The following is a 26,221-nucleotide window of genomic DNA, read 5'->3' as shown; positions in this document are numbered from 1 at the left end:
AACTGTCACAAAATAGTATTTTGAACCAGTGAGTCAAATAAGACAAAATAAAAATGAAAATTGTAAGTACTCACCACTTTCAAAGGCACAAATCGCTATCAGCGTTGTGCGAGCGTATGCACACTGGGTCCCTATATGGCTATGACAGAATTTTAGATCACTGGCTCTATGAGCCGGCTTTTGGAGGTTAAATTTCTTATTTTATTTGTGAGGACTCAGGTGGAGGAGAGTTGATTTGGGCCGACCCCGTCCCCCTGATCGCCCGGTTCTCCGCCTCCGCCGCCACCACTCTGCTCTAAAAGCTAGCAATGCGGACTGCACGAGAGAGAAAGGGAAGGGATGCAAAGGGCCCCACGCGGCGTAGATGTGCGACACGTAAAACATGTCTTGTAAGTAGTTTGAACGAGAATGTGTAAACAGAGACACAGAAGAACAATGACAGATGAATAATAAAATAAAATATCAGCGAGAGAGGCTCTGCCTGTCCGAAGCGTAATGATTGATGTTTTAGGATCGACCCGGCCTGCAATTTGGATCCAGTCGTGCTTTGGATTATGATCTTACCTCTAGGCTGAAAAGGGCGGTCAAAACCTTTTTCCGCTTGCCCAAGGCTTGCTCGCTTCGGAGTTGTCTGACCTCTTACTCATCAATCAACACAACAATATGTTAACTTGTGCAGCTCATTCTCTTCAAGTTTAACGGCTGTTGGCCAGATCACTTGGTGGATGATTTCCCCCTATCCAATCATAGTTTGTGATACAGGTGACATTTCCCAATGCCTGCTAGCAGGCGCTGACTCTCCTACTGATTGGCTAAACAAACAGCTTTAACAAAGAGTTTTGGCACAAGGCCTTCACGATTTTTTGTGAAAGCCTCTGGGTAGATTTCTATTCCTAGCGACAACTAATGGCTGAAATGAGATTGTTAAATGCTTAAATAAGAAAGCACGCATCTGGGAGCAGCATAATCAGGGAGAAGCAAATAAAGGAAGCTGACAAACAATTTGTAATGCTTAGAAAAATATTGATGGACATAATATAATACACATCACATGATTCAGTTGTTTTTAGGCCAGTAGAGGGGGCCTTGCAGGCCCTGATGGCCCACTGTTGTCAGACATACACTTCTATATTTTTTTACACATAACATTATACTCCCAAACACAAAGTACTAACCCCCCCACACACACAAATACACTCTTACACACACTCTTATACGCTCACACACACACTACTATTTTTAATCATTCACCATTAAATTGCTACTACTATAGGTGGGTTTTACACATAGTGTAACGATCACTTCAGCTTTCACTGTTGTTTTACTTCGGGTACTTTTGGTGATACGTGTGATCAGGGTTGCTCCTATTATATTTGTATTCCTGAGAGAATATAGTAGCGTGTGTATCAAGTATAGTAATATGTGTGAGAGAGTAAAGTAGTATGTGTATGAGAGTAGTACGTGGGAGAGTATAGAAGTGTGTATAAGAGCAGGGTTGGGTAGGGTTACTTTAACTTGATTACTTTCAATTACTTTTGGATTACTCCAATACCAAATATGCTAATAAAAGACAAAATAAACTAAATATGAATACAATTATCTCTTTGATCTCAGGCAAAACTAACATAAAATGCGACAGAAACAAAATGAAAATTAATCCAAACAGCTTGCCAACATCATTTTTGCCATTCCATGTATTCCGTTACTCCCCAAGCCTGCACAAAATTTAGTAATTTTATTCATATTTAGTTTCTTTTGCCTTTTATTAGCATATTTGGTATAGGAGTAATCCAAAAGTAATTGAAAGTAATCAAGTTAAAGTAACCCTACCCAACCCTGTATGAGAGTATAGTGGTATGTTTAAGAGAGTATAGTAAAGTTTTTGCATCGGTATGGCTGTGTCTATATGAGAGTATAGTCGTGCATGTGTGAGAGTATGATTTTTTATGTGAGAGCAAGTATGATTTACTTCTTAAAAAGTCTTGTAATTGGCGTCTTGCTCACTTTTTATAAACATCTGCTCTTTTCAAGTACAGGAAACATTTGACGGGTATGTTGGGCAGCCTGTTGCACTGCATTCAAACTTTAAGACTTCAATTCAACAGATGTGCCCACTACAACTTTTAGCCACTGCACATAACCCACACTTTTGTTTGTTTGAATGGCATTAAGAAAAAAGTTTGTGGGTAAGACCATCAAAGCAGAAAGTGCAGTTGCTTTATAAACGGCAAAGGAAAATCCATTTAAGAATTTTGGAATTGAGGAAAACGCCAGAGAGGCCACTGTGGCTAATTAACATGCCAGGCCAGAATAACTTGTTTTCTTTGGTTTTGCACAAAAATCTATTTTCGATGCTGTTCTTCTGTGATTCTGCGAAATGGGTGTTGCAGCTGCATTTTTAGGTTTTTGGGTTTCAAGACGTCATTCGGTTAAATTTTTGTGTTTTGTTGTTTCTGATGTTTTTAATGTGTGATTTTGCTCAAGTGAAGTGAAAAAGAATAGTTCCAGTCATGGATGCAGTTTCGGCTGTTGATTGGGTGGGATAGTCAGACACACATACATAGGGAAAACGCTTAGCAGATATTGTGGTTTGCTGACTTCAGTTCATTCACAAGTTTATGTTTTCTCGCATTGGTAGTGTGAAACGGGCTATTGAGTTGCTTGGCTATCGCTTCGTGGGTGACCAGTCCTTAGAGAACTCAGAACAGGTCAATTCATTAAGACTCAGAACTTTATAATCGATAAATGAATTAAGGGGTGATTGACATTATGTATCCAATACCCAACCTTATTTCAAAGTATTGGTAACCTCTTGTCTTTTGCTAATTTTACAAATAGTAACAAGATTCAAGAGGAACACAACATTTCTACTCTTGAAAATTAGGGGGAAATAATTTTCTTTAGAATTGTTATTGTCAGAATTTGTGATTCCTCAAGATTTAAATGCTTTAACTGGTAACAGTGTGAAAAAAATAGAATCAAGCAAACATCCCAAAGAAATAAATAGATTCATTAATAGTTGTTGTAGAAACAACACAGTGCAGGTCCAATGTTGCATTTCCATCTTTTTTTAAATAACAGAAATAATCATACTGTATACATCTGCAAACATTTGCGCATTACAGATATCTCTACGTGCAAACCTCGCCTGGATACACTCATTTTATTTGTTTTCTATCAGTGCTGCAGTTGTAATGTGAGAATATTTTCCAACGTAGCATTGAGCAAATTTATTGCATGAAAGAGGTCGGCAAAGTTGATGTGATGCTGTCCACTAATTTGTTCCGAGAAATTGTAGTAGTTCTCAATCGTCTGTTTTTTACTTATATAAAAATCGATTGTCTATTTCAAATTCTAAATAAATCTATCAGGCCACAGGTTATAAAAGCAAAGAGAAATCCGGATTTTTTTTCTTGAAATGTGCACTTATGAAACAAGTCCAGGTCCTAAATGTTGTTAGTGCTGATAATTTCTGACATTTTGGGGTATTGGTCTAATCAACTTGTAACACTGAACCTTTTGTCTGGTTTCAAAGAAAGGAAAGCTTGAAAAGAAAAGGCTCTGTTTTTATTAATACAACATTATTTAACTCATTCACTGCCATAACGTATAAATACATTTTCAGAAGTATTGTCCCTGGGTTCCCAAGCATGAAAACATGTTGTTGTTTTTCAAAACTATTCTAAAGGGTTGGGTACACCCCTTTGGTGAGTATCAAGCCCCCAGGAATGATTTTAGTATAATAAATCATGACGAAACAGCATGGGTGGCTTTGATCAAACCTTTTTCAACAGTGCCTTGTTTTTCTTCCTGTTTCCACTGTACAACACCATATTGCAGTGTGTCAGTGGCCCATATGCCGTGTACGCACAATTTAACAAAATCAAAAATATGAATATAGACAGTTTAAAGTTTCAAGGCTTTATTCTTTCTTAAAAAAAAGATGACAAGGTCCCCTTGTGATTGCTGGGGCAGAGAGGGTTGACGTTTTTTGCGTGTCTGCGATCGCCATGACGACCCAAATCATGTGGTCACATCACTGGTAACATCGGGGGCGAAGTTCTTGCAAAGTTCATGCATCATTCATGCATAGATTATGTGTTTTTGCAGTAAAAGGTTATTTTGTTAGCAAAGTGCTCTTGTGTTCATGGAAGGCATTGTTTGGATATTGGAGGTATCACAAACGGCAGTGGCTCAGAAGGTAGAGCGCTCGTCTTGGGATCAGGAGATCTCAGTTCGAATCCCGGCTCCTCCTCCGTGTTACATGTCGAAGTGTCCTTGGGTAAGACACTGAACCCCTAATACCCCCAATATGCAGGTTAGCGCCTTAAGTGGCTGCACGGCCGCTATTGGGAAATGTGAAGCACACTGTAAAGCGCTTTGGGAAGTCTTGACTTGAAAAGCGCTATATAAATGCAGATCATTTCATTTCATTTCATTTTTAAAAAAGCACTGAAGTGAAAGTTCTGCTTAAATACTTCCTCTCACAAAAAGTCATTTTTCTCAGAAATATCCTTGAAAATGAATATTTTGGAGAGACTTAGCAATGTTCAACTGTAGTTTACCACACATTGGTAAAATCTAGAAGCATACTTTTTTTTCTAATGAAAGATGAGGGTTCAAAATATCGTTTGATGTGTCCAATGCCTATATAGCTACAGAGCTAAAATTTCTGTAGTCTTTCAAAAATGAGCAAAAATGGCAAAAATTGGCTGGCACAACACCTCCCATTTAAGTGTATCGTCTGGCACTGAATGAGGTTAATGTCTCCTGGGGAAAAACAGACCACCACCACTCCCTTACACTCCAAAACAAGCGCAACCATAGGGGCTGGGCTACCTTCATAGTCATTAGAACCAACTGTCGGTTTTGCTCCATTCTCATGGTTAGTATTTTTTGGAGGTATACTTGTCCTTCTGGCCTGAAGCTTCATGCGGCATTCTCTCCCTGATGAAACTCTCCGCTAAGGAAGTGGGGAAATTAGTGAATAAAGGAGAGATTTATGGAAGACATCCTGTGTAGAGAACGTCTCCCTACCCAACAGCTCCTGTCTGCAAATGGGAGCTTGTATTAGTGAGGCCAAACAAGCATGCCTGTCAGCAGTCTGACCACCGGGCTCTGTAATTACACACCACAGCCTGCTGGCGGGTAGGGGGAGACTGAGAGCCTGTCAGTGCCGTCAGCATCACTAAAAGCTTGTGTTGGAAAAACGGAAAGCAATGGGGAGCAGGAAAGTGAGAGGGAAGGTGAGGTAAAGACAGCTCTGTCTGGGTTGAGGTGGAAACCTCCTCTTTCCTGGACAAGATTACAGGCTGAGTGGGGTTTAGCACATCTGCATGGGTCGGACATGTGAGAAGCGTCCCAGGGGAGTGGGTTTCATTCGTTAAAGAGCCCAGGATATCATAACAATCACGTCGGGTAGAAGCCTTGACCCGCAGCGGTTAATGTTAAGCTCTTAAGTTATGAGCTAGCCATTTGACAACCAAGGTTTCCTGTCTCTTTTTTTGTTTTCCATAATGACGTTCTGGAAATATTTTAACTGTAGAAGACCTAACTTTAGCCTCGTGATCTTCTGCAATTGTTATCAAAGGTGCAAAAGCTACCATAAATAACTCATTACAACGTTCTAATGAGGACCTTTGTAACCTACATAATAAGATCAGGTATAGCTAATTGGGAGCTGTCTAGTTTTTCCTTGTTTTCCTATTGTTTTTTCCTCCCGGTTTAAAGTCATGATCGCAGAATTAGTCCGCTCATTCATGATGTGCTTGAAAGTACGTGAATTTCTCAGAAGCACTTGAATAAACTCTTTTTTTTTCATCTTTTTGGGGTTTGGGTTGGCGTTTGGACTCTAGAAGCAGCCCTTATCTTACTTTCACCATTTTAATGCTACACTGACAAATAGAAATAAAACAAACTTAGGGATGATCATGACGTCACTCTCCAGCACACACACATAATGATTTCCGCCCCAAACAGATTTGTTAAAATTAAGAGAAAAGCAGATAAGTGCAGTAGAAAAGCTCTTTGAACTTAGTTGCATATTGTTAACACATACTTATAGAGAGAATATTTACCTTTCAACTTTTCAAGGACACCTCAAATAATGCACCCTACCTTTGAATGTAATTTATGGGATGAATATATGAAATTATCTTCTTTTGAACTAAAACAGTATTTTAATGTATGCCTTGCCCAGTGTATTGAAACATCCAGCTTTCAGCAATCCTCAAAATAAACAAAATACCTTCCGACTGCTTCCGAATTGCTGCTCAGCAAACCATCCATCTATCCATCCATTATCTGCACTGCTTATCCTCACTAGGGTAGCTGGAGTGCTGGAGCCCATTGCAGCTATCTTCGGGCAGTGGGCATGGGACACCCTGAACTGGTTGCCAGACAGTCACAGGGCACACAGAAACGGACAACTCACTTGCACTTCACACCTAGGGGCAATTTGAACCGGCCAATCCACTTGCCATGCATATTGTTGGAATGTGGGAGGAAACCAGGGGAAACCCACTCAGGCAAGGGGAAAACAAACTCCACACGGGGAGGATGCTCTACATCGTTGGGCTGCGCGCTAACCACCCTGCCGCACTGCACCTAGGCAAACCAATACTAGTTAAAATAGATTTTGTACATTTTTTCAGAGAATAAAATTACTTGTTAATAAATATTATTTAAGTTAGTGCAGTCTACTTTCCCTCATGAGAATAAATCTCTCAAAAATGTACATTATTCAAGTATAGTCCAGTCAACGTTCCTTGTTGCCACGTCATTGGCATTGGACATTGAATGATGCCCCACTCCAATTAAAAACAAAATACTGTTAACCGAAAATATATATTTTTATGCGGTGGTCTATTGTGATGACAGCAAAAGACAGCAAATCAATCCAAATATCAAAATACAACTATAAAGCCAAAATACTGAAAGCATTTTGTGTGTATTCGTTTTGAAGGCTGGTACTTGAAATGTGTAGCCGCACGTGAGTGTCTGGGTGTGGGTAGTATAGAGGTAAGATCTTAAGCCTGAGTTCACCCCGAAATTTGGGTAGGGTCAGTCCTAAAATGTCAATCAATAAGTTTTGGTCTGGGCCAACTTTTTTTTTATCCACCCGTCTCTGTTCATTGTTTCTTTACTTTGTCCTACGGATGCACTGCTGTTGGGGTTTATGGTCCAATTTCCAAAATGATGGACAGCCTTAAATGTTCCTATCAATTCTTAAAAACATCCGTCACTGATGCAAGAATTTTGGTTAATGTAACCTCAGCAGACACAGACATTTAAAAGATGTAAATGTTTATATAGTCTTGGCATTAGGTGTTGCGCGGCTAAGGATCTCCGCAATGGATTCTATCCCCTCTCACGCAATGCAGCCAGCGTCACCACACTCCCCCACCTGCTCCCGTGTCCTTCTAAAGAAAATATTTCCGGTTTGCTTCATGATCGGTCCTTCAAATAAAGTTAATTGGTCATGGTAAGTGGCTTTAATACCCTTGGGTCTGGGTCGGGCTTGATTTCTTAAGCCTGATCTTACCTCTAGAGTAGTTGCCGACAGCAGTTCCTGCGAGAGTGAGCCTTTTGCTTCCGTCATTATACACTCTTGGTGCAAAGAAATACAATGAGGAAATAGATTCAGATTCAGATTCAGATTCAGATCTACTTTATTGTCATTCTAGTACACGTGTATACAGAACGAAATGTCGATACATCTGACCCGCACAGTTTCCTTGAATGTACAGATATAAATAAAATGTTGTATTGAGTTGTAGTATTGAGTGCTAATAATATACTAAATAATTATGGCTATGTATAGTATTTTACAGTAGCGCAAATAGTGCAAGAGGAGTAGCCAACCAGATGTGCAAAATGGGCAGTCAGGTAAACAAGTCAGGTAAACAGAACAATAACACTGTAACAATAACGCTCTAAGTACAATAGTGCAGAGAAACAGATGTGCAAGGAGTGTCTAGCTATAAAGAACTGCCAGTAGTGCAAAAAGTCAAACAGAACCCACAGATGTACAGATTAGCAGCAGTTTAGATTTACTATGTGTTTGAGTGACCATTTAACAGTCTAATGGCCAGGGGGACAAGACTATTGTGGAACCTGGTGGTCCTGCACCGCACACTGCAGTACCTCTTCCCAGAGGCTAGCAGAGTGAACAGTCCATGATGGGCTAAATAAAATTAAATAAAGTGGCCCCTCGACATACAAGATTAGTTTGTTGGATTGAGTTGAGTTGGTATTTAGAATTTTTCGTATCTTGAACAAATTATACCCGTAGTAATCACAAAAGTCTCTAAAGGCTGCACAGACCACCATTACATTCCTTGATCTGAAACCAACATGAAGCCAAGTAAAAACTCAAAAAAACTCAGCATGAGGAAATAAAGAGGCCTTGAGAAGGGGCCCCACATCCTTCCAGGATGACCTGGTAGCAATAGATGTTCCAAGGACATCAATAAACAATACACAGTCATCATCAACATCATATATGGTCAATAATTGAATATAATATAGATATGGATAGAATATAATAAATAATCTTAATCATTGAAATTCCTCCTGAAAAATTAGCCATAAACCACATCTTTCGGATCTCTAAAAACTCATTTAAAAAGTAATTAAACATAGAAATACAGGAATAACATGAATAGGTGCAATTAACCATATAAAATGTGAGTTTGTTATGAGCACTTGCCATGGGGGAAGTCGGTAGTTTCCAACAGAGGTGAATAAGTGGTGCTGGAGGAATAAGGAAGCACAAGAGACTGTTGGTGGGAAATACACATGCAAAATGGGACGAGCTGATGCTGGCTATGAGTGCTCCCGAGCACTTGGTTCTCAAGTAGTAGCACCTGGAAATTCTTGTAACTTGGATTTTATTTTATCTTGTATATCAGGCAAGATTTTTGCTCGAAACACCTTTTACATCTCTCATAACTTTAGTAGCTCATATGTAGAAGGGCCACTGTACTCTATAGTGTGTCCTAAATTAAATTTTGAATATCATAGTTTAACTTCTGGTTGCAGGATACTCTAATTTGTACCTTGACTCGGCTAAATGAGTTATTCAAGTACAACACATTTTAGATTTGTTTTTGTCACCTGACACTACCTTGGTTCCTGTGTTTGTGCTACTTGATGAAGTGTGTGCTGAAGTCCAGGACCTCTCTGACCTGTTAGCTCTCACCTCAAGACCAGGGAGGGATTTGTGCAACACCTTCTCTACACTTGTAAAATAGAACACATGCAAGCGTGCAGCAAGCTGCCTTCCTGTGCACTTGTTTTTGGAAACAACTCTAACATAAGGTATTTAGTTTGACTTTTCCTCTGGGATGAATTATGCGAACACCATTTCTCCATCACCTGTAATTACAGTGAAGACTTTCCAGTGTTTGGGCTTTTTGGCGATTAGGAGGAGGTAGAGTTACACTATTGCAGGAAGTGAGTGAAGAAGCGTGTCAATCACCTCTTAAAAAATGTGTTACTATGAGAGAACGATATAAACGCTCAAGTTCAGATGCAGGTTAGCCATGCACAGAGCAGTAATTGACATTTTTCAAAAAGGAATTAACTATAATACACCATTAAAAATCTCTAGAACGTTTTTTTCTCTTTTGCTTCCTATATCAAAAGACAAGGCTGTTTTTATGTGTGTGTGTGAATATTTTCCCCTTATCAACAGCTAATCGGAATGTTGCAAAATTTCTGCTTGCCATAAATAAGTTTCTGTCCCCACGTGCTGTTTACAAGATATACTGTATAACATATTTGTCAAAGTCAAGGCCCGGGGGCCAACTCGAGACCCTCGAGGATGTTATCTACCGCCCCTGTGATTGTTTTAATTCCTTATTGTATTATACACCAAGAATCGTTGTTTTTTTTTTTGTATGTTACTAAGTTCTCTTTTAAGGAAGTGTAGTTTTTGGTAAATGGATGTTTGTGCTTTATTGCGTTTCAATCCAATTATATTAAAAATAACCGTTGAGTGAATGATAGAAAACTGCTATTTTGTTTTTCATTGAAGTAAATTTAGCCTCACAGTACACGTTTAAGGATCTGGTGGTGTGCCTTCAGCAAGTATAGCCCGGCAGTGCCCATCACTCTACAGTCTATATTTTCATGTAGGGTTTAGCTCTCCCACATGAAACAGATAGTACTGGTTTCTTTGGTTACCAGTAGCAGGAGACTCCCCCTGATCCTACTCAGATACAGCACCTTAACATCTGGTCACCATTGTTTTTGGGTGTAAAATTTCATCCCACTCTTCAGAGTTGAGTTGGACCTCATTGGAGGGCAGCGGTGTGTGATAATACTGATACTAGATCCCAAATCACTGGGGAAAAAACAATTTTGTTCCAAAATTTTGAGTATATCATTGTACAATTAGCTAGCATCTCTTGTGGCTTTCATATTGTTTTTGAAAAAAAATAAAATAAATTTTTGCCGTGGTGTTACGTCTTTTGCTTTTGTGACATTGAAGTCTCAAAGGTTTTTTTGTCTAGTAAGGTACTTGGCGTTTTGTATCTTTATATTTTATATTTTAATTACTTATGTATAAAATTATGGATAAAAAAAGATGTGTTTCTTTTTTAATATATAAAAAAATATTTCGGATAAGTTACATAAATACATAAATAAATAATTCACTAAGATGGTTCCAGTAAAAATGCATGTGTATATATATATATATATATATATATGCATTTATACTTCTGCTGTCAACAACTGCACATACTCAAATTAAGGCTACTTTTGCTAAAATTGAAAATTTAGGCTACTGTTGGTCCCTGAAACATACCTCGTTTCGTTTACATTTCATGTCTTGGAGATTTTTATTTTTTACAAAATTAATGTTTCTTTTTTTCCCTGCTGGAAATTAAAGATTACTGACAGAGCCAAAAGAAAAGATTGCTCTATTTTTCTAAACATATTGGAATATTTTTGTTGGGCTTTCAGTAGGTTCAATTGGATTCACTAGACAAGGGGTCTCAAACTCTCAGCCCAGTGGCCAATTGCGGCCTGCGGAGTGATAGTTTGAGCCCCCAGCCTTAATATGAAAGACTAAAAGCAGGCGTCTCCAAACGCGTGTCCCTGGGGCCAATTGTGGCCTATTAAGGGCGACTATTAAGGGCCTCCTAGTGGGAAAAATATAATTCGTTAAAATAAAATGCTGATTCAAAAAACACATGAACCATGAAATAAACGTCCATGTTTTAAAATACTCATAGAGACATTTGCATTAATTTTACCTAACATAAGCCTCACTTAGATCGAGATGACATCGTTCAGCCATCTTGCTGCTACAGGTATATTTTTTTCCATGTTTTTTCAAAGTTTTTTCTTTTTTTCTTCATCTTTTTCTTGTTTTCTTTTTCCCCTTTTTGTCTTTACTGTTTCCTTTTTTCCCTTTCCATTTTGCAGACGGGGGAAAATATCTGTTTCGTGACTTAATTATACTTCTCTCTTTTGAATTTGATGATTCAAAGTGCCCACTAAGCACATTATAAAACCGTATTCAGCCAGCCTCATCCTAGTTGGGACAGCTGTGTTCTCTGTGATTAGTGTGCGTGTTTGTGGATGTGTTCACGCCGCAGTAGTGCTATTCATCCTGTCCGAGGCTTTGCCGAGACAGAGACAAACACCCTCAACACCCGCTAATGATGCTGCAGCGCTGAGCTCAGCTAATTGGCCAGACAGAGATGGATCAGGGAATTTAAACTATGCTGTGTCTGCCAGCTCTAGCGTGTGTATGCCCTTTTATGTGTGTGTGTGTGTGTCCGTGTGTGTCTGTGTGTCTTGAACTTTGTGCAAAGTACTGCTAGTGCTATGTTGGATCCCTGCAAACATCCAAACTTTCGAATTAATCTTCTTTAACTTATTTAATGCCATAACGAATAAATATGTTTTCGGAAGCATTGTCTCTGAGTGCCAAAGCGTAAAAAAAAAGAAAAAAAATTATTATAAAGGTTTTGGCGTAGTTCTCAGTAAGTATCAAGCCTCTGGGAATGATTTCAGTATGAAAAATCACTATAAGATGGCAGAAGTGGCTTTGATCAGATCAAGGAAGCTCAACTTCCTAGTGTGGCTTCTTGTATCCAGCGATTAAAGTGTGTAAGCGGCCCCATATGGCAGGTATAGGAGAAGTGAAGCAGTCTAGTGAGAGCAGTGAAGATAAGGATAATAGGCCAGCCTCTAAGAGCTCCCATAACCCTGTGTGAGCAACAAACCACCAAATCAGCCCGCAGAATCCTTCAGGACCCTACACACATCCTGTTCCCGGAGTTTGTTTGACTGCCGTCAAGACGCAGACTTCGCAGGACTCAAAGGAGGAAGACTGGTTTTCTCCCTAGGGTTGTTCAGCACCTGAACTCGCAGCCCCAGCCCCCCTACTGTAGTCTTCAGTAGTGTTCTGCCCTTGCATCATTCACGACAGCTCATTTATACTTTTTAAACATTTTGTTCACTTAATGTATACAAACAGAAATATCCATCAAGTTATTTTGATGAAATTGGACATTATTATCCTGTCCTATGCATACATAATTATATTAAAAAATCTTTTGCATACCTTTCTTTCCTGAAACTCCAATGGTATGGCACTGAATAGGATAACATTTCAATATTGCTCGGTGAAGACTGCCATTTTGTAGCCTGTCGGTGCCATCGCACAGAAACCAGAAGTGTGTTTAGTTGCCTTTAATAAATATCTAGGCCAGGGATGTCAAACTCTGGAGCCAGATGCAGGCTTTCTGTTCTCAGTAAAAAATGTCAACTCCAAATGTTTAGCTTTGCTTTTCCAGTATTATGCTTTATCCTTGAGCCTACGTTAGCAACCTATCCGACATATTATAATCACGGATGACATGGGATCTTTTCTAAAGAGAACACATTCATTCACAAACAATGGGGGAAAAGATTATCTTATTTTATCTGACTGCCTGTAAAAATGGTATTGATATTCAATGACATTCTGGCCTTGGAGAGTGGAATGTCTTTCTGGAAAAAAAATGCTTAGTCACCAAAACCAAAAGTGCTGAGTCTGCTTTTTTGTCATTTTTTCACATATAAGTCAAGCTTTCTAATGGTCTGCAATACATTTAGTTAAAATTGAATTTTGCTCTAGCCTGGGAAATGGGAGATTGTGATCCTGGCCAAACTTGTTGTAGCCAGGGAGAGTAGAATGTCTTTCTGGGAAAGCTGTTTGGTCAGCAAAAAAAACAATGCAAAGTCTGCTGTAATTTTCACCTGGCTCGCTGCCTGTAAAAGGCGGTGGTTATATTCAATGACATTCTGGTCAGGGATAGTGGAATGCCTTTCTGGGAAAAAAATAATGAGACAACAAAACCAAAAGCTCATATTTTTCACATTAAGATTAACCTACCTGACTACCTGAGAACTCCTGTCCCTTCTATACATATATACATACATATATACATATATATACATACATATATACATATATATATATATATATATATATATATATATATATATATATATATATATATATATATATATATATATATATATATATATATATATATATATATATATATATACTTGGATCCCAGTTGTCAAAGTCAACAACTCGCTTTGCTTGCAGGTGATGGAAAAAAAATGTCAGGCTTAGCATATTAGTGAGATCCTAGGTAAATGATGCGTTACTGCTGTTGAGCTTTAATGCCTGATGTAAGGCACTGGCAGAATACAATTGCCTTTTCAATAAGCCCCTCAAGATTTATACAATAAATCAGGCTAGAGGAGGTATACTGTATGTGTGATCGGCCACCACAGTATTTTTCTGGGAACTCAATTACAACTTTATTGTTGAGCAGAAGTACAAAAAAAAATCAAGGAGTATTTACAAACCATTGACAAAGACAACATGTGTATTAGACACAGTACCAAGGGTGGGACAGCCTCTAGCCCACTAAACTCTCAGCTTGGCTACTCTTTTATCAAATAGCCCTAACTGGCTCACTCATTATGGCTTAGTGCAGCGTGAGGCCAGGAGGCCAAATATATTCACAGGTATTTTTGACACCAACCCCCCCCATGGAGCAATTAGCCCACTGAGAAACTAACGCTGAATGTCCATGAAGAGGAATTGTGACATCCTAAGTGTGATGACGTTACGAGTGTTGGAGCCTCAGACTGGCTCTTATTGCTTTCATTTCACTCAGGAGGGTCAAAATAATTTTAGCTCGGGGGCCACATGGTAAAAAAACACTCAGAGAGAGAGAGTGTGAGAGAGGCAAATAGGGAGAGAAGCAGAGAGGTAGAGAGAGAGAGAAAGAGAGGGTGAGAGAAAGAGATAATGAGAGCGAGAGGCAAGTAGGGAGCAAGAGAGGCAAATACGGAGAGAGGGGGGGCAAATAGGGAAAGAAAAAGAGAGGGGGGAGGCAAATAGGGAGAGAGGGAGAGAGAGACTGAGGCAAAAAAAGAGAGAGAGGCAAATAGTGAGAGAGAGTCAGAGAGGGAAATAGGAGAGAGAGAAAGAGAGAGAGAGATAGGGGGGCAAATAGGGAGAGAGATAAAGGGGGGAAATAGGGAGAGAGTGGAGCAAAAAGGGAGGGAGGAAGAGAGAGAGGCAAAGAGAGAGGGAAGAGCAAATAAAGAGAGAGAGAGAGAGAGAGAGTCCATTATTGGTTATTAAATCAGCCATCGTTTCACATAACCACACATGTACTGTGCATCACAGAGTGCGTCTCTGCAAAATGTTTAACACATCTCTTTTTGTGTTTGGCTTACTCGTTACATAGTTTAAACTTACAGAAACATGTTTTGGTAACGCTGTTTGAATCCATATTTACCTTAAATTTCCCCCCCAAAAAACAGTTCCACAAGCCAAAATGAAATTTTAAAAAATCCTAAGTCGGTTTAGAGCGGGGGTGTCAAACAGGTGGCCCGCGGGCCAAATCAGGCTCGCTAAAGAATTGAATCTGAGGGAAGCGCAAGAGAAAAACGAGCTGCAGGTTGAAATATGTCCACTTGATGTTGCCACAAACACTGTGCTTGTATTTCTTTCTCTCTCCCTTTCACTCTCTCTGTCTCTCTTTTTCTCTTTTCTTTCTCTATGTATCTTTATCTCTCTGTGTCTTTTTACCTTGTTTTGCTCTTTTCTGTTTTACCTTTTCTCTCTCTTTTCTCTGTCTCTGTCTCTCTCTCTCTCTTGCTTTCCCCTTCTCTCTTTCTCCCCTTATCTCTTCCCTCTTTCTCTCTTTCTATTTCTCTTTGGACTTTTTTACTCTCTTTCTCTCCCCTTCTTTCACTATTTCTCTTTTTATCTATTTTGTTTCTCACATTCTCTCTCTCTCTTTACCCCTTTCTCTCTTCCTTTGTCCCACCCTCTCTTTTTTTTCTCCCTCTCTTTCTCTTATTTCTCGCCCCCGAGAGAATGTTTGTTCTATCGTGTGGCCCCCCGAGTTAAAATGAGTTTGACACCTCTGGTTTAGAGGAAAGCAATTCTATTTCCCGCAAATCATCTGCTCTGTGCGTCTTTTAGCCGACCACCATACCGTTTTTGGAGGTTAATTCTAAAGATGTTGTGCTTTGCAGCCTTAAAGGGACAGTGTATATTTTTCAGTACAAGGGTCTCCAACGTGGTGCCCACAGGCACTAGGTAAGCCCCCTGAGACAACCTGTGGAGCATGCGGAAAGGTTCTTAAAATAGGTCACTAATGATGGGTCGTTGTGATCTTCTAGGACATTTGATTTTTAACTGCCATGATGTTTAGTTTGACTGAGCCTATTTTGTATCAACTTCTTATAATCACCCTCTAGTAATTACATAGTAAAAACGTAGTTTTAACATAAGTTGTTATGTTAAATGCAAACTTGTTGCCCTTCACTGATTGGCACCAGTGACAAAAAAAGTTACTCCCAGCTTCAATTATTGGTGTCCTCCTAGAGGTAAAAATAAGCCAGAATAAAATAACTACGATGTAAACCTGCACTTTTTAAATCCTTAAAGGTTGAGAGATGTGCATTTATTTTCACATAACATGAGACTCTTTGGGGTGGCTGCCATAGTTATCCACTATTTTGCTGCTGAGGGTAATAAATATTAAAAAAAAAATACAAAAGGCTGGGCAAAAAGAGAAGAAAAAGTGCTATTGGGTCACTTTGAGTTTACATCGTTAGTATTTTTCCTTGTGCTTTGCATTCATCGTTTTTGGTTGAACTGCGCAATACATTAACATTTGGTGCTCAAATATTACACCGTGTCCCTTTAAGGCCCCCAAAAATAATTTTCCAGTGTGATACTGACCCTTTATTTTTATCTTCTGTTTTTTTTACAACCAGGAAATACAATAGCTTGGGAAACAGCATTAACACATATGACTAACACATTTATCAGGTGTATGTACATAGTTGTTGGTGAATGAATGCAGGGAAGTACTATTTCCTGGTTGCTAATGAGGTGCTCTGCCTGACCACTGGTTTGAAACGGGAGAACCTGTCCTGAGCTGGACCAGACCAAAACAGTACCGCATATAGAACCTGCAGACACAATAGTACCACAGTTCATAAAATGAAGGCAGGACAGATTGCAAGCTCATTCTTTTGGCACGGGCTAGCTATCGTTTTCTCCAGTGACTTCCTGATTTTCGACGGACTGCCCTAGAAAAGTAACATTAAAGAAAGGAATAATTGACTTCAGGTTAACAGGTTTCTGTCAGAACCACAACAGACGGTAAACCCAAACGCGTAACATTTCACACCAAGCTTTATTGAGGAAGCGGGGAAGTCAAGTGCGGGGAAACGAAAGCGATCTCGTGCTCGCTGGGCAGGAAAAGCAGGAGGCCCTCTAGATTGGAGCAAAGTCGGAGGACGGAAAAGAGTCGAGCAGCCAGAACGGGAGATCGGAGCGTGGTCAGAGAAGGGAATCCAGTCAAGGAGCCAGAGACGATCGGGAAGCCAGGGGCAGACGAGTAGCATACAAGATAAGCACGGGACAGATGGGAGCCAGAGTTAAAAAATGCTTGCCTTGCATGTGCGGAGGTTCGCTGATGGACTGACAAGGTGTAATTGAGAGTGTTGAGTTTAAATAGGAGGGGAACCGATCAGGAAACGAGCAGCAGCTGGAGCCAAACAAGCAGGCACAGGTGAGGGCAATGGGCAAATCATGACATTGTCTTGTTCAGGGCCATCACCACCGTAAGCGAGCGCATAAAACCGTGAAAACATATCTTGTCACTTATTTTGTTTGTTTTTTTATTTGTTGTTGCTGCTAAATGTTGTTGTACATAACTGAAAACATATACCGGTGCCTTGTGACCTATTTAGTCTTGTTTTGCCGCTAAATGCACTATTGCCTTAGGCCAGTCTTAAAGCACCCCGTTGTAAACTTTGTTTTGCATTTTATCCAGATAGTCTTTTGTCTTTTTTTCCTATTTAGTTAAACAGTAAGTAATAAATAAGTAAAATGTATGGCCTACTAGTGGTGCCAAAAACTTTCATTCAGTAAAAAAAAATTGATTTGAATGATAGGCAAAACACATATTCTTATAAATTTGTATTTCTTTTACATGGTGGAATTCATACTTAGTAGTCGCCTATATGTTATCTTGCTGCTACACTGTGTTCATTTGGCACTATTTTCTGTTTGCATTAGACAACATTGACATCTAGTAGTCAAATATTACACATATTCAACAATGTACCTTTAACATTTTTCATTACTTGTTAAACCTGGAATACCATTACTAATTCTTGTTGCACTCAATGTTTCACAACGTTTATATCGATGACAATGAAGACAATTCAATTTATTAAGTGGCAGGGATAAGAAATTGGAGAAAAAATAAAGTTTAACACACCATGTACAGGCTGTGATATGTAGCTTTTCCTCCACATGGCAATAAAAAAATAGTTTCCACTCAGATCTGCTCCCCCTAAAAGTGTGCCACAAAAGATAATGACTGATTGCATCTATTTACTATTTTTTTCATTGTTTTTCTGTTAAATGTAAATAACACCACATTTATGGTTGATATGACTAAATGTAACATAGTTCAAGATACTCACACCTCAAAGCAGTGGTTTTCAAAAGGAGGTACTAATATCCTTCGGAGGATTTCAAGGACCTTCAAGTGCTGCTTGAGATTGTAAAATTTTATTTTTTAAAGTACTATCAATGTAAAACAGGAGCACTTCATTCCTTTCTACATAACCTCGTTAATAAATCAGTTCCATTGGCTAATGTTTTTTTGGTTTATTTTTGTATTATTCATCTTATTTTACTATATTTTTAACTTGGTGTACGTACAAGAAAAATTATCCTGAAATAACCGTTATATTGTCAGGAACCGGAACAGGTTTAGGACCCAAATGTGTGACGTTTCTCACTTGAGCCTTTTATTTTACGAGAAATGGGGAGTCATGCACGTTAGGCAGCAGTCTAGCGTGGAATGATAGGAAGCCAGAGGCCGACGAGATTTATACCAATTGCCCGAGCAGATGGACAGATGGGGTCGACAGGATAGATATCAAAACATGATATCAAAATTAAACAGGAAAATACTGGAACGAAACTGGAAACAATATTAGACAGGGCAAAATAAACGGGAACAATACCGGACAGGAAATACCAACAGGAAACAGGACCGACTCAAAACCCACGTCTTGCGGGGCAGAGGTTCGTTGATGGACTGACAAAGGAAGAGTGAGAGCACTGAGCTTAAATAGACGGAAAGCCAATCTGTCAACGAACCGCAGCTGGCGCCACACAGGCGGGGCCAATTGGGCGCCATGGCAACCATGACATATATTATAGAACATAAAAAAATATTTAAAATGGTGCAACTATCTGATCATCTTATCTCTTATTTGAACCATGTTAGTCAAATACGAAAAAATATCTAAATGAGCAGCTATTTAACTTAATTTTTATTAGAATCCAATAATTGAATTACTCATATTTTACAAAACAAATGTAAAAAAAATATACAAATATTTGAAATATATTAAAAAAAAAGGGAATTCATACCAAAAGTATTCGTAAGGAACTTTTCAGGTTATAAATCGCTTCTTAAAGTGCTGTATGAAAACGTTCAGTGTACAATAATATAATAAAATCCCCTCCTAGATCTTTTCACAACAACCCGTAACACATGCTTCACAGACAAACACAATGGTTTTCATCTCATATTTGTTTCATGCACCTTTTTGCCCCAAAGAAGCAAAATATTTTGATTTGTTTTTGAGAGAGAGCCAAACCATATTCTTTAATACAAAATTCAACAAAGCCACCCAAATTCGCTCTCAAAACATAAGCTAATTCGCCAGCACATATCATTTCACTGTGTGACGTTCGATGATTTAAAGCTATGAAATAATTCTAATGCCAAAGCCTGTGTCCTGTATCAACAAATATAACACTTTGAATTTGTCTGCTTCCCACAATAAGCAATTGTTGAGGCTAATTTAAAACGTCATTTGTTTCATAAATAATGGTTTCAAAATAAGGTGCGGGCAGAGTTCTTTTTTAAAAATATCCCAAAATACTGCAAATGAGAAGGACACAGGTTTATTTACCTTTCACGCACTTGGTCAGTGTCGGAAGAGAGAGGGGAGTGCAGTGTGTGTGCAGAGATACGCCCACTCCTACCGCTCACCCAATCAAATTGCTCTGGGTACTTAGCTGGAGTTTTCAGGTGTTTACAGTTTAAAGTGTCTCAACAGTTAACATACATTGTTTAAGGAGCTTCAATATACAAGATTCCATGGACATGTAGTTCCAAAACAGGGTCTGTTGGTGTAAGACTGTGCCTTTAAACTATAGTTGAGACTGTGCCATACATATATTAGACAGAACCTTTCCACTTCAAGTTTTGCTTCAGATGAACTAAGATTGGAACGTCTCAGAAAATTGAAAAGATTTACCGTATTCATGAAAAAAGTCATATCTGTCTGGCAAGTCCTAACTTCCTTTTGGTACAAATCCGGGGTCTCACTGTCTACTTTTGAATCCATGTAAGACCCACATTTTAGGCATGGCTTATAACATGGGACATTTTTTTTTTATTTTCATTTGATTGTTTCTAATCATTCACACAATGATTGGAGTGGTCGCTTCACAAGAGGTGTGTAGTTTACATTATTATTATAGTAAAACTTGAAAAATGAATTGATCATTTCATGCTCTCAAACAAAGCAGAGTAAGATGATTACCAATAGAGGGCCTTGAAATTCGAAAGGACCTCAATCTTACCCCATCAGAACACATTATGACGTTCAAGTTTAAATGGCAAATGACATCACGTTGTGTCATTACTGTCTGCAGATGCAGCGAAGCAGCAGTTGGCCCAGGAGGCAATAAGAAAACCTTCCACCCTTCGACGCCCCCCTGCACGCACAGGGGAGCCCCCTTCAAGTAACAGCTACCATGTGTTCCATCTTGGCCAATAAAAAACATTGGCGAAAGCTTCCTGCAGATGTAAATGAATGTTTTTTGTCTCATAGACTGTCTCAACTGCAGTCGGATCACAGCGATGAATGACAGACTGAGTTCGCTTGAGGCAAAGGTTTGTGCACTCGGGCAATTTCAGGCCATCAATGACGCAGATTCATTTGTTAACTCATTTTCATGTCTCACTCACAAGGTCCAAGTTCTCACGGCCTTGCCATCTATATCACAACGTCCCACTCTGTCCCGAGGAAAAGTTACACCTGAGGCCTCCCAATTATTGGGCAACGCTCCGACTAAGGGGGCTCCTAGCGAGCAGGAACCTGCTGGTAGGTATACTGGCAAGTCTTTTGTGAACAGCTATAATTTTGAATAATTACCATATTTTCAGCATATTAGGATGCACTGGATTAGAAGGTCCACCCCTTAGTCATATATTATTCATACATAAGGCGCACTATGACGCACATGAAAGTGAGACTACGATAGCTTGACTCAGTCAGTGCTACTGTGTGTAGTTGTTGAAATTTTGTTGATTTACAGCACATATTGATTGCGATTTTGATCAGCTTATATGTGTCGCTGACTAAAACATGGCAAGAGTGCCGATATTATCACATCAGTTGAAAATATTACATATGAAAATGCATTAGAACTTGTCACATTATCATACTATATTTTGGTCATGGTGCAAGAAACACTGAATTGCATAGTCCATTTTGTTCTGCATTCTGATATGTAAAATTGTCTCTCCACTTCTTCCCCTTTGCATCAATAATATGTATTCGTATTTTGTTCAAATACTTCCTGTTTCCTCAATTTTCTAACATTCGCTAGTAAAAACATGGACAGCTTATATAACCTATAAGAATATACTATGCAAATCAGGGTTTCTGGCACCATGAGTAAAAATAGCGTGATAATGAGATAAGCTTTAATGCCATATCATACAATGTGTCTCTTGTACCACTTGTGGTCTAATGTTAAAGTGTCAGCATTCTCACTGCTACTTCTCGGGTTTCATTACCATCACAATTTGGGTCAGCAATGTTTATCAATTGATCCATTACTGCTTGAGCCGTATACATCAAAATGCATATGTTAGGATTTAAAGGTGGACCCATATGGGTGAAACAGGAACTAAGGCAGGGGTGATCAAAATAAGGAATAATACTATTTAATAACAAAAGGCGGTACAAATAGACAAACAAACATGAGTTCACAAAATAACGAAATGCCCAGACAAAGTCGGACCTGACAAAGTCGAAACCAGAAACAAAGACTGAAACCGGAAATAGAAAATACAAGTGGGCACTAAATTATGAACATAATGTCCACAAAATGCAGAAAAAAAGAAAACAAACCTGGCATGGCAGTGCAATGAATATAGCCAAAGTAACAAACAAAAACAAGTGACCGCAAACAACCAACTAAATGTCCAAACCAGAAACAGGAACAAAACAGGATCAGGAACAGGAACCAAAGAATAAATCTGATGTAGCCATAATAGAGGAAGTGAAAATGACCAGACGATATGTGCTTTGCAAAACGTCATTATAAAGGGGTTAGGACAATTGGGGACAGGTGTGTTATGATTGGACACACCTGCTTCCAGTTGCAAGCCCGTTAGGCGCCCTCTGCTGGAAGGAGGTGCACCATCCCCTGACAGCATACCTATGACAACTGTCTGCATTTCCAATCTTATCCACTATATTCTGAGGTATATAAGGTGCTCTTTCTCTTTTCTGGATTTAGGTTCGCCTTGCAGGACAGAAAATACAGTGCTACATGAAGTTTGAAGTCACGTGTTCAATATATTTTACCATTTTATGGCGCTTTCGACCTGTACCTAGCACTTATATCCTGTTTCCACTGCTCCACATAAAGTACACTCATTTCCACCAGCCCGAGAAAACGAGTCATTTGATGTGCACGCTTACAGAGCTCAAGGCGAGCACTTCACCTCTCCTTTCCTGGACGCCAGCCCAGTTTTGGCTGTAGCTGCTGTGAACTAAAATTGAAAAAATGAACACTGCTGCAGTACATGTTCATATGGGCTAATTTAAAAATGAACAGTTACCACATTTATTAGATTTGTCACTTAAATGATCAACTGCGCGATAAATTAATTATTCAATGTTCCAGCTGAATATCCTCACTTGGGTAGTGAGGATGCTGGAGCATATCCCAGCTGACTTTGGGCATTGAGCGCGGAAGCCCCTGGACTGTTACCAGGGCACACAAAGACAACAACCAGTTACTCACAAACGTATTCCTAGGTACCATTTCAACCTGCTCATTGACCTGTTATGCATGTTTTGTGTACGTGGGAGGAAACTGGGGTTCCGGGAGAACATGCAAACTCCACGCAGGGAGGCTGGTAGCTGGTATCGAATCCATGACATCTGAACTTCAAGGCAGATGTGTTAACCAATAATCTACTGTGCCGTGGATAAACTAATCAAACACTTAAAAATAATACTTAAAATATTTGATTATCCAATATGGCACGAAGTAGAAAATTGCGCTTATTTTTTACTAAGATTGAAAAATGACTTATGATCATTTCTAATATGTCAACATTTTTCCCAGCTTACTTAACCAAACAAGAAATGGGAAAATAGGAAAATTATATATAAAATGAGCAACGTTTTCTCCCAATAGGCTTAACTTTTCTTGCAGTGTAATAAAACTATTGTCAATAATATCATATATAATCAATTCATTAATTATTACTGTTATCATATGTATGTTCTTATGACACTGTACATGTCTTTATTTTGTTCAAATTTACTTCAAAATGGTAGGCCCCAGAAAACCAATCTCTGATAAATTGTGGGAGCTTTTGAAGTAGGATAGTCTATTTTTTTTATCATTATTATAATATGTACTGAGAAATTAAATTGACACACTAGAAAAGGGAAACAATTCAAGTAAAACATATTTACTTTGATGTTTTTTGATAAGTTTAAAGCTTCGTATGGGCGCCACCAGGCTGTGATTGCCCATGACACACCACAGAAAATGGTGCTCCTATGACCCTAGGGGTTATGGGATCCAGCCAACCAGCCAATCAACCAACCAGACACTCAAGAAAGGAGATAAGACATCAATGGATTTTGATCTTGCAAGGAAAACAAGGGAGTGACCCCAGATCTCAGATAAGAAATTCAAACCTGCTCTAAAAGCCCTCCATGAGCCCTTTCGTTTTATCAAATCTCCTAGGTTAAAAAAACAGTTGCGCCTTGAAGGGTCTGGAAACCCATCCATCCATTATCTGGACCGCTTATCCTCAGTAGGGTCGCGGGGGTGCTGGAGCCCATCCCAGCTATCTTCGGGCAGTGGGCAGGGGACACCTTGAACTGGTTGCCAGCCAGTCGCAGGGCACACAGGGACAGACAATTCGCTCGCTCATCCACACCTAGGGACAATTTGAAGTGCCCGGAGGAAACCCACGCAAGCACAGGGGGAACATGCAAACTCCACACAGGAAGGCTGGTAGCTGGATCTGAACCCATGAAGGGTCTGGAAACCAATTATCTCAATTGGCCAATAGTGACAATGATGTAAACAGTTCAGCATTGTCAAAATAACAAATAATAGTGCACAATAATAGTGAAAAAAATGTAATCAAATGCTGGTGTCGAATACAAAAATACAAAGACACCCAAATACAACCTATCAGTTATCAATTCATGAAAAAGATTGAAATTAAAACAAACACATAATAAATACCTCTTGTTAACAAGCGAATATCTGTGACGTCGTTGCTTTGATAAGTATCAATCTTTTAACTATCACGCATACATAAAAAGACTGCTGCTGTTTGCATCAACATCCAGCAATTCTACCTTTACTACAACACAGTTAAATAGTATTTCATTTGGGCATCAGTACAAGCTACCGACACCACTTGAATTCACTCTTCCTATTCCAGTTCCTCAGGGTGAAAAGGGCAGTGATGGCCTTCCAGGCAAAGATGGTAAAAAATTACTCAACACTGATGTTAAATGAAAAGTATTGCTTTTGTATGATTATTGATGACTCTCTTTATTTGTAAGGGAAAACGGGTCTTCGAGGCTTACCAGGTCCCGTGGGGCCTCGGGGAGAGCCGGGCGCAAGGGGCCCTGCTGGAAACCCTGGTTTGAAAGGAACTTCGGGACCTGCAGGTAGGATTTGGCCTCACAAAACATACAAAGTACAAAGTCAAGCTATTGGGATGAAAACGTGGGTAATAATATTGTCTTGGATTTGTCCTTGCTGGTAAAAAGGAGAGAGAAAACACTCCTTGCCTCTCTACTGTTGAGGTATTTGATTGCCCTACTATAAACGCTTGAGGAAACAGGACTGAGCCACGATATCCTTCTTTGGGTGTTTGTCTTTCACTTAAGCCACTTGGTTCGTCTGAAAGGAGTTACAGCTGCAAGCAGGAGCATTTTCCAGACATTTTGTCTGCTTACTTTCTGAATTTGAGCACTTTTTTTCACCTCGCTTGGATGCTTTAAATCAGGGGTGGGCAAACTACATCCGGCGGGCCATATATGGCCCATTTCCCTTTTTAATCCTACCTCCTCTTTCTCCTCGCCTTATCCCGGATTAACCACAGGTCGGCTCCCATACACATTTGTACGACAATGCACAGTAGCAGACGACGATAATTCTACCCAAAACAGATGTGTCACAACACCTGACGTTGAGAGTCATTAGGTGACCAAACCCCCCAATTCCAGCATCTGATGCCGAGCGCCAAGCAATGGGTACCAATTTTGTACGTCTTAGGTATTCCTCGGCCCAGGCTCAAGCCGACGACCTTCCAGTTCATGGGCCTGTGTTTTTCTTCAGGGCTGCCGAGCTGGTCTATTTTTAACCCTGCCTGCCAAACGAAAATGGTAAAAAAGTAATAATAACATACTGTAACACTAATAACATAAGTGCGTAACACAATTTTTTTGTACCAAATTGAAAAATCAGCTTCCCACAGATAGCTGCACTAACTGTACAAGTTCCCTAATCAGTTAACCAATCCTTTTGCTGATAACAAAACAAACAGGCTTACACAATTTTTCTCTTGAGATAGATTTTTTTTCTTAAAAGTCCTAAACATGACTTTTGCAATGGTGATTATTAAGGTCCATACAAATAAATGACTTGACTTGATGATATGGTTAAAAAAAAATAGTTTTCTTGTCCCTTGTTTCTCTTCATGTAGGTCCTGCCTAATAAAAGAAAATAATTTAAGATTTTTTTATACAGTCTTTGTAGTTTAACAAATAAAAGTACTGTACTTAATCAACGTTTATTTTTTTGTGTTTTTTTGTTTTGGGTTTTTACAAATAACTTCTCTTCTATCCAATTACACTTTTAAAAAAGGGGTGCAATTGATTTCAGGAAACTATTTAACATGATACTTTGTCACCATAATGTTGACAATATGGAAATCTTCACTGAGGTAGGGTTCTGCAACTCAAAATGTTCCATATTGGACCAAAAAAAACTTATAAGGAAGGAAAACAGATATTCTATCTATTTATATGCATTGGAAATGTTAATGATTCCTGTTTGTCCTTCAGAAACCATACACTTTTCCATTATCAAATATTATTTAAAAAGCACCTGTGAGACAGCAAAGAGCTGCATGCGGCTCAAGAGCAAGTTTAGTGGGTCAAAAAGCCCAACTTTGTTGGCAATACAAAGCATCCTCCTCTGTGTTTTGGTGCTTTTTTGGTCCAGAGTGTTTTGTTGACATGATGGCTTTTAGAGAAACTTGAAATTGAAAAAGATTTCCACATACATAAA

General features: G+C 39.1%; 1 protein-coding gene across 3 annotated transcripts in view; it reads left to right on the top strand.

Annotated features, from left to right (window-relative positions):
• emid1 (EMI domain containing 1) overlaps nt 1–26,221 on the top strand; it is a 99,282-nt gene that overhangs the window by 56,844 nt on the left and 16,217 nt on the right. For 2 of the 3 annotated variants that reach the window (XM_088335851.1, XM_088335853.1), the window contains exons 4-8: nt 20,303–20,392; nt 20,482–20,543; nt 20,622–20,754; nt 24,363–24,407; nt 24,487–24,594. In XM_088335851.1, the coding sequence (XP_088191977.1) occupies nt 20,303–20,392; nt 20,482–20,543; nt 20,622–20,754; nt 24,363–24,407; nt 24,487–24,594 (438 nt within the window). The remainder of the gene's footprint in view (nt 1–20,302; nt 20,393–20,481; nt 20,544–20,621; nt 20,755–24,362; nt 24,408–24,486; nt 24,595–26,221) is intronic. The other variant, XM_088335854.1, reaches the window with a different exon arrangement.

This window comes from Urocampus carinirostris, chromosome 5, assembly GCF_059441175.1.
Source record: "Urocampus carinirostris isolate Australia breed hairy pipefish chromosome 5, RoL_Ucar_1.0, whole genome shotgun sequence".
Lineage (NCBI taxonomy): Eukaryota > Metazoa > Chordata > Actinopteri > Syngnathiformes > Syngnathidae > Urocampus > Urocampus carinirostris.
Note: the sequence above shows the minus strand (reverse complement) of the source record. Positions and strands in the feature narration are given on the sequence as shown.